Source organism: Lathyrus oleraceus, chromosome 1 (genome assembly GCF_024323335.1).
Source record: "Lathyrus oleraceus cultivar Zhongwan6 chromosome 1, CAAS_Psat_ZW6_1.0, whole genome shotgun sequence".
Classification (NCBI taxonomy): Eukaryota; Viridiplantae; Streptophyta; class Magnoliopsida; order Fabales; family Fabaceae; genus Lathyrus; species Lathyrus oleraceus.
In genome coordinates, this window is record NC_066579.1 from 25,709,489 (window position 1) to 25,719,683 (window position 10,195).

General features: G+C 38.0%; 1 protein-coding gene across 1 annotated transcript; it reads right to left on the reverse strand.

Annotated features, from left to right (window-relative positions):
• Positions 1-387: 387 nt before the first annotated feature.
• LOC127088128 (uncharacterized) lies at positions 388-1,773 on the reverse strand. Its single transcript, XM_051029045.1, has 3 exons — positions 993-1,773; positions 790-938; positions 388-681 (listed from the first exon to the last, which is right to left on the reverse strand). Exons 1-3 carry the CDS (start codon positions 1,771-1,773, stop codon positions 388-390), a joined length of 1,224 nt encoding a protein of 407 aa, XP_050885002.1.
• Positions 1,774-10,195: the final 8,422 nt, after the last annotated feature.

A 10,195-nucleotide genomic window follows, 5' to 3' on the forward strand; every position in this document is an offset into this window, starting at 1 on the left:
GGTGAGCAGGTACACTATGCTTCATATGCAGATGTCGAACCAGAGTTATTAATAGCGGATAGTAGAGTGGAGCGGCCGACCCAAAAGCGGGATAGCGGGATAGTGGATAACGGGATAAGTTTTTGTACATATAATTATATAATAATTTATAAAAAAATATGTCATATACTTAATGAAAATTCAAACTTAAAATCTTAAAATTCAAACATATAGAAGATTCACAACATCACATCTTAAAATTCAAAGTTCAAACTTAGAACTATTATATGAAAATTCAAACTTAAAATGCAAAAGATTATCATCAAAATGTATTCTTCATATATCATCAAAATATTCCTCAAATTCTTCATCTTCATCATCTTCTTCAACATCTTCTACCACCACTTGTTATGCCCTATATGTACTTGCACCTTCAAGTAGTCTTGACCTCCTAGTGTAGATTACAGGCTCATTAGTCCCACTTGTTTCGGTAACTTGAGCCCAAGTTAAATCATCATCTTCATGAACCAAATCTTCTTGTAAAGGTTCACCATCTTCTCCCATCTCTTCCACCAACCATTGAGTGTGATAATTAATTTCACTAAATTCCATAGGATCAATCTTGTCCCGAATTTCAAATCTTTCAACCAATGCTTGGTTATACTTTATGAAAACCAAGTCTTGCAACCTTTGATGCTCCAACTTATTTCACTTCTTCGAATGAATCTAAAATACAATAATTTGAAGTATTAATTTAATAATTCTTGAATGTAAGATAAATTAATATCCTATTAAAAAATTAATACTTACATGCTCAAAGATGCTCCAGTTACGCTCACATCCGGAAGCACTGCAACCCAAACTCAACACTTTAACAACCAACAATTGCAAAATCAGGAGTTTCAGCTCCATAAGACTTCCACCATTCAGCTGCAAGTAAAAAATAAATAATTGTTGACCTGTAGCTAATTGTAGAATTCCAATAGTTGTAAAAAAATTAACTTCCATCTTACCTGGAGCTAATGTCAACCTTTGTCTAATTGCCGCTCTTATACCAAAGAGACATGTAGCATCCTTGTACTGTGCCAATTGGACTGAAATTTTGTCTTCCACTTCATCACTTTCACTAAGTGTCTCAATGCATTTACGGAGGCCTCTCACCAATTTAAGATCATTCTCAATTTCTGGTTTCTCATAATAATATTCAAGATTGAGATAGTAACCTGTAGAATGTAATGGATGATGAAGTTGACACTCCCATCTTTTATCAATGATGTCAAATACGACTTTATACTTGCTTGAATTTGAATTAAAAGTTTTTTCAATTGATTCTTTGGCTACCCCCATTGCGGCATATATGTAACACATTGCGGGTTTTCTTTCGTTATCAACCATTCTTAGCACATCTACAAGAGGTGCCATGACCTTAAGAGTGTACACAACATCACTCCAAAATGATGCCATAAGTATAATACTAGTTGCCATTTTTCCTTTAGCATCCTTGTCACACTTGGAACTCACCCATTCATCACAAGTGAACATCTCTCTAAGCTTACTTTTTAGTTCTTGCAACCTTTGTAGAGTAAGGAAAAATGTAGTAAATCTTGTCACTCCATTTTTAACCAATTCAACATTGTCGGTAATCTTTCTCATTAGATTCAAAGCAAATGTGTGGTTATAAATGTAACCCACAACCTTAACTCCATTTTTTATAACCTTATCAACCTTTGGAATTTTTCCTATGTCTTCAAACATAAGGTCTATACCGTGGGCTGCACATGGAGTCCAAAACATGTTTGGCCTTTTGGAAGTTAGTATTTTACCCGCTGTTACATAATTACTTCCATTGTCGGTAATCAATTGAACAACATTTTATTCACCCATTTCCTCAACAAAAGTGTCCAACAACTCAGCTAGATTAACCCCTGTCTTAGCATAGTCAGAAGCATCGACACTTTTCACAAACATGGTTCACGCCTGACAATTGGCCAAGAAATTTATCAAGGTTCTACCTTTTCTATCCGTCCAACCATCTGACATAATTGAACATCCATATTTATTCTTTTGAACCTTGTGATTCTTCAATAAATCTTTTGTATATTCCAACTCCTTTTGAAGGAGTGGATCCCTAAGTTCATGAAAACTTGACGGTTTCAAATGAGGACCATAGCTTCCAACGACTTCCAACATTAACTTAAAGGCTTTTGCATTTGCTACGTTAATATCCTTCCAAAAATCACATGTCACCTTCTTCTTGTCATTTGTATCCTTCCAATGATTATATTGTCATGTTATATCAATATTAACACCGCTTGGTTTGAAGGTTTGACCACATGAAGTAACTGAAGTAGAATTCGGTGCAGAGGAAGATGTTGCCATGATCCTCTTATAAAAATAAACATAACAAATAAAATTATAAATATGAATCGAAACAAAGTTAAGAAACATAAGAAATAAGAATAATATGAAATGAACATATAAACATAACAAATAAAATTATAAATATAAACAGAAACAAAATTAATAAACATAAGAAATAAACATAATATGAACATATATAAACATAACAAATAAAATTATAAATATAAACAGAAACAAAGTTAATAAAATTATATTTATATTGTTTAAATATAATAAACATAATATTAGTATGAACATATAAGATAAACAAAGTTAGTAAACATAATATTAATATCAACATATAAACATAACAAAATATAAATATAATAAACATAAGAAATATAAAAATAAACAAAAAACTTACAAAGTTAAAATAATTTAGAGAGAGAGAGAGAGAGAGAGAGAGAGAGAGAGAGAGAGAGAGAGAGAGAGAGAGAGAGAGAGAGAGAGAGAGAGAGAGAGAGAGAGAGAGAGAGAGAGGAGAGAGTGCTGGAGGAGAGTACGCCAGAGAGAGAGAGAGAGAGTGCGCGGGCCGAAGAGACCGTCGGAGGTGGAGGGGAGCAGTAAGGAGATTAAGAGATGAAAACGTGTGAAGAAAGGAAAAGAGGAGGCTAGGGCAAAGTAAAAAGAAGATGCTACTGTAAGTGAAAGAGAAAAACAGAAAAAAAAACACTTTTAAAAGTTTTAAAAAGTAAGAGTGAAATAGTAATTTTGTAAAAAAAAAACAGCGGTGACCCGCTCCGCCCCAGGTGCGCGACACGACCCGCGACCCGGGATCTCTCCGGAATCGGCCGCGATCTGTGAGTGAGAAACGCTCCCCATTACGAACGCGGTAAGGGGCTGCTCTAACCGGACCGCCCGGGATCGCGCCGGGAACAACCACTTTTGATAACTCTGTGTTGAACTAGTCAATGTAGTTGAGGCATTGAAGGAGTCGAAGTGGGTGAAAGCAATGAATGAGGAACTGAAGTCCATCAAAGACAAAGATACCTGGTCACTTATCGAACTGCCTCAAGGCAAGAAGGCAATCAATGTGAATTGAGTATACAAGGTGAAGTTAAATCCAAAAGGTGAAGTAACTCGACACAAGGCAAGACTTGTGGCGAACAGATTTCTTCAGAAGGAAGGAATCAACTTCGATGAAGTTTGAAATTATGGTATCAGATATAAGATGTCGAAGGTAATGTCACGACACTAATATCTGTTAACACAAATAGGATAAAGAAACAGAATGGTAAAGCAAATGACACAAGCAATTGTTAACCCAGTTCGGTCCAACTCACCTACATCTGGGGGCTACCAAGCCAGAAAGGAAATTCACTAAATAGAACTAGTTCAAAGGCTCTACGTACACTTCAACAAGTTACAGTCTTTCTCACCTAATCTCTACCCGTGCAATTTCTACCTAAGCACTCTTAGATATGAGAACCCACTCACATCCCTACAATCACACCTGTGATCTTAAACAACAATCCCTTGAGAAAAGAAAATACTTTTCAATAACACACTCTTGATTTTACTTCATAGTTTCAATCAAGAAGACACACTCTTGATCTTGCTTCACAGCTTTGATCAAGAAGACACACACTTGATCTTGCTTCACAGCTTTAATCAAGTAGACACACACTCTTGCTTAACAGCTTTAGAGTGACAAACCACAACCACAAATCAGTCCAATTCAATCATCAAAAGATGAATTGAATGGCTTACAAGTCTTACGATTAAATAGACACAAACCCTAGCTCTCTCTCTATATTTCGCTCAGTATTGGTTGTGTGTTCAAACAGGTTTTCTAAGTCCCTTTTTATAGAAGCTTTCAGCTGGGCTTGGACATCTTGAAAACCCTAAATCTATTTTCCAATCAAATCTTTTTATAACAGTTGGTTAGATCTCCTTGGAAAATAAGTAAATCAGGTTGTAATCCATGATTGAATGCGCCAGCTAATCAGATCTTCAATCATACATAGATTGCCATTAATTGAGCAATCACAAAACACCAAACATTCACACTGAATATTCTATGTACAGGATGTCATGACATCGGGTCTGACATCCTGGAAAAATCCTGCATCATCCAATAATTCCTTTTATAACTTCCAGCAGGTACAACCATATCAGATGCCATGACCTTGTGTATGTCATCTGAAACAATCCTGCATGAACATGTCTTTCATATAAGCTCCAGCAGGTACATCCAATATCAGAAGTCATGGCATTGTATGTGGCATTCTGAAACAATCCTACATGAACATGTTCTTGAACTCCAGCAGGTACATAGGATATCTCATGTTAAGACACCACACATAACATCTTGTGAACTCTCTTTGTTTTACCAAAATTGCTGCCAACACTTAGAATCAACAAACTCCTCCTTTGGCAAATTTTGGCTAAAACATATATCTGTCCTTTTTGTTCACAAGGTAAAATATCAACAGTTAAACAACATAATAGTAGTTTAATCAGCAGCAGAAGCAAATACAATTACTAGATATAGCTACTAGTAATATACACATGCACAAGGGTACTTCTCCTCCCCCTAAATCTGTGCAACAAAAATAGAATTAGTAGTTATGGATGCAACTAGTAAGACACACAAATGCACAAGGGTACTCCTTCTCCCCCTAAATCTGTGCACACAGTAAACAATCTCCATGAACATAACATCTACTGTAATCACAACACCTATACCAGCCAGAATGTCATGCTGACATCTGCTTCAACATCAACACCTGTGCACCATATCAGACATCCCCTTTGACATCTGTAAACAGAATAACATTTTGTTTTAACACCTGCGCACTTCCTTCCATAATAGCTGTCCTTCAGCTATATACATCTCACAACTTCCACAACAGCTTCCACATAAGCACTTCTCCCCCTTTTTAGTCAAAATTGACCAAAGGTGATCAATCAGACAAAATAAATGTCTATTAGCCTAGCAGAGAATGTTAGATCAGATGTTATAACATTAAGAATGTTAAAACATAATATTCAGGAAGTACAAACCGTCATTATACACAGTTGTGATAGCTGAGATAATGAACAAATCCAAGGAACTCATTTAGAGCCCAAAATATTACAAACAAGCATCGATGAGGACTGCCACAAAATACACATTTTTTTTAAAAAACAATAAAACATCAGTCTTCCAAACAGCAGAACAACTTCCAAGACATCAATCTTTCCAGCACACCTCACAGACTTCACCTTATCTCACCAGTCTTCAACACAGGAAGGAACAATTAATCAGAAGAAGAAGTATCACCTTCACCTTCACCTTCAGAGCTTTCAGAACTGCCACTTGATTGGGCTTTTGCATCTAAATTTTTAGCAGCCTTCTCCATTTCTTCCTTTTCCATGCTGCAGATAAGAACTTCCAAAGCTTCCTTTCTTGCCTTGGCCATCCTTATACCATTCTCCAATTCCTTGCAGGTATCTTTTAGTTGGTCTTTGAGATGCAGGCTCCCTTCTGGCAGATGTCATAACAACATCATTGACATGACTTCCCTCAAACAGCTTATAATGAATGGATATATGGGGTTTTCTTCTGCTTGGTATGTCATTTGTATTGAGTATGCCTGGTTGTTGACTCAAGATGATACCACAAATGATAGATGGGAAGGCAATGGGTAACTTCACAGCATTTGTGGAGGCATGTCTGATAGTTTGATCAAATATGAACTTTCCAAAGTCATAGTTTATCTTGGTTCCAATTGCATGAATGATTCTTCCAGGAGCAATGGAGATGGTAGAGATATGATTAGTAGGTACCCAGTTGGCTGAACCAATCTTGTGTAAGATGGCATATTTGACAGTGAGCTTGCCAGCTGATAAGTGATTCCTACTAGACCATTCCTTAACTTGGCCAGTTGTAATAACCCTACAGACCTCATTGTCTGTAGTCTCTAGGTCCACTCCTCCATCAGTTCCTCTTCCTAGGAACTTGTTGATAATACTTGGTGAGAATTTCACACATTTTCCCCTTACAAACACCTTGCAGAACTCCCTGCTGCTCTTTTCATAAATATCCTCAGGGATATTCACAATAAACTCTTTTACCAACCCCTCATAACATTGGGGTAGAGCTACTACAGTCTTCATTAGTCCAATATTTTTTATCAAATCAATTACTTCCTTTACCTCTACAGCCTCTTTTCCAAGCTCTCTTTCAACAGCTATCCTCCTCTGAATGACAAATTTCCATTTTGCAGCACCATCTTCTAAATAAAAGGAGATATTATCTAGGTGCATAGCAGCATCTTTGCCAGGAGACTTCTGAACAACCTGCCTTTTTGCAGGGGAGATGTCTGGGACATCGTCTTTGACATCCTCATCAGAGTCAGAACTGTTTCTTTCTTTCCTTTTCCTAACCTCAACTTTGCTCCAGGATTTTGAGGGTCCTACACAAGCAGCCTCTTTCACTCTTGCTGTTCTCACTTTAGCCACACTTTTCCCTTTCCTAGTTCTCAGTTTCTCAGCTACACTAGGTTTTACAAGATGGACCAAAGAATCATCCTCTTCTTCAGAGCTTTCTTCCTCTAGGTCAATAACATTCTCTTGAGACACATTTGCTGGTTTCTTGCTAGGTAGGGTTTTACCTAGAGAGCATAGCCCTTCAGCAGCAACTTCCTTTTCTGATCTAGATGAGTCATCATCTTTATTAGCATGAGGTTCCTCCTCAGGTGAGGGGTCCCTTCTGGACAGAGGTGTAGAAACCCCTTTGACTTCATGTCTTTCACTTAGAATCCTAGTGACTAGGTTCCTTATGGCACGATCAACATAATGCATGTCTTTTGGAAGAGAAGATTTATCAGGGGTATTACCTTGCTTGTATCCAGCCTTGGAGGAGGGACCTGGGGTGTTGCCTGGTATCACGCGAAATGGAGTAACATCCATCACGTCTTCATCTAGAAACTCCATGGAGGGAGTCTTTGCATGGTGAGAGGATTTTGAACCAGATGATGATGGATGTTGAGACATGTTGTAGGACTTTTGAGAGAAGTTTCTTTGCCCTAGCTGAGTTTATTTGAGAAGTTGAATGGAGAAGGAGATTGATGTGTTTAGGTAGCGTGTGCTGAGGGCATAAATACTATTTTCAATGCTAGGGAATGATTTATCATTAGTGTGGCTCTTTCTTTTAAGAGGGCAAACACTATTTTTATTTCCTTTATTTTTCCCCTTTAATTGCCATAATTTCACAAGAGTCCAAATCCCTAATTTCCTTCCCGCATATTCAATTTGAATTTCACCCAAATTCCTTGCAACCTTGTCTGCTAGTTCCAGTCCATGCTTTAGACCTCTGAATTTTCCTTCCACGAATTTTCTAATGGAGTGATAATAGCAAAAACAGTACTTTGTCCATCTGTGGTGAATATGATTTTTGGACCTAGTTTCAGCATTCAGGTTGTCATAATACAATGTCATGACATCGTGTGTGACATTGTATGCAATCATCATTAGGTTCATCCAACCCAGTTGAGCCCAACTGCTTCCATCTTCTATACCTTTCATAAGTGTAGGTGCAGGTGTCATCCCAATCTTCTCCACATTGTTCTTGACATTTTTGCTTTGAGATAAACATATAGTCCCCTGTGGCCTAGTCCCAACAGTTCCATTCTGCCTATGACTGGTCATATGTCCACCTATTTGATCTAACCTCTCAGTTGTTTGAGCCATCACAACCTTTTCTCCTATGAAGGTGAGGTTAAGTCTGAGCTTCTGGTGTGACATATTTGTCTGACATTTCCCACAAACTTGTTTTTCATCACTCTTGAGAGTTCTTCTAACATCTATACTCATCTTTATCCATTCCCCTTTGACATAGGAATACTTTAAGGGATAATCCATTTGAGAGCTCCACATGTAGCAGTTGTCTTTGGTCCTGATTTTCATAATCACTTCACTATTTTTGTCAAAGATTAGACATTCAGTTTTGGTGAAGTTAACATTCAGACCTTGATCACATAGTTGACCGATGCTTATTAGATTTGCAGTCAAGCCCTTAACTAGTAGAACCTTGTCAAGTTTAGGACCTCCAAGACAATCAACCTTACTTGTTCCCTTGATTTCACTTTTTGCTCCATCTCCAAAGGTTACATGGCTTATGGTATGATGATGCAGATCAGTTAACAGGTCTTGGTTTCCAGTCATGTGTCTGGAACATCCACTATCAAAGTACCACTCTTCTTTGGCTGAGATTCTGAGGGGAATCTGAGCTATCAGACTTGTAACATTAGTCTTAGGGACCCATTGCTTCTTGATGATAGGCATGTGTTGTATGGGTCTGAGTTGATGGTGATTCTGATGATGAGCAGGCCTGGGATAACCATACAGTTTATAGCAGAAAGGCTTTAGATGGCCAAATTTCCCACAGTAATGGCATCTCCATCTTTGGTGTTTCCCTTTCTGCTGTTTTCTCCTCTGGTGTTGTGACATATGATGTGACATCACATGTTTACTTTTGTTATGGATGTACTTAGGTTTGGCTTGAGGTTTGGCACCAGTGTAACTGCTCTCAGGCTTTGAGTCATTATACCCAATTCCAGATTTGTCTCCTGTTATTTGTCCATTTTGAAGAATCTTGTCTAAGGAGTCAAATCCATTTCTTAACATCCTTACATACTTGATCATCTCTTCTAGTTTAGAATTTAGAAACATGACCTCAGTTTTCAACTTAGAGATGGTTTTCACATGGTCTGCCTTCTCACTTTCCAGCTGTGCTATCTTCTGTCTTTCAGCTTGTGGATTTTCAACTAGCTTAGCATTCAGAACCACTGCTTCTGTTTGTAAATTGGAGATGGTTTCCAAGTATTCTACCTTTTCATTCTCAAGTTGAGTTATTTCCTTCTTCTGGTTTTCAACCTGTTTGCACAGCTCTACACTTTTGTGACACAACTTTCTGTAGGTAGAGGCCAATTCTTCAAAGGTTACTTCATCATCACTTAAGTCTTCATCAGATCCCCATCTTCCTGTCAAGGCAGTCACAAGATTTGCAGCCTCCTCTGTTTCACTCTCATCAGACCAGGTGGCAGCAAGACTCATCTTCTGTTTCTTGAGGTAGGTTCCACATTCAGTCCTGATGTGTCCATACCCATCACATTCATAGCACTGTACCTCTTTTCCTTCTTTGAGCTTCTCATCTGATCTTGCTCTTCTTCCAGCATTGTTGGATTTACTGATGTCAGATGAGATGTTCTTAACATTTTCCTTAGATCTTACATCCATTTTTTTCAACAGTTTATTGAACTGTCTTCCTAGCATTGCTACTTCATTGACCAAATCTTCATCAACCTCCTGACTCTTTTCCTCTTCTGTGTTTGACATAAAGGCCATGCTCTTTGTTTTCTTTTCAAAACCATCATCCAATCCCATCTCAAAGGTTTGGAGGGACCCAATTAGCTCATCTACCCTCATGTTGGAAATGTCTTGAGACTCTTCTATGGCAGTCACATTCATTACAAATCTCTTAGGGAGTGACCTGAGTATTTTCCTTACCAGTTTTTCACCTTTCATCTTCTCTCCCAGGGCTCCTGAGGCATTAGCAATTTCAAGGATACTCATGTGACATTCATGAATGTTTTCATCTTCTTTCATCCTGAAGTTTCCAAACTTGGAGGTGAGCAGCTGAAGTCTAGACATCTTTACCCTAGAGGTGCCTTCATGAGTGGTCTTGAGAATGTCCCAAGCATCTTTGGCCACTTCACAGTTATTTACCAGCCTGAAAATATTCTTGTCTACACCATTGAATATAACATTCAATGCTTTAGAATTTCCAAGAGCAAGATCATCCTCCTCCTTGGACCATTGTTCTTCAGGC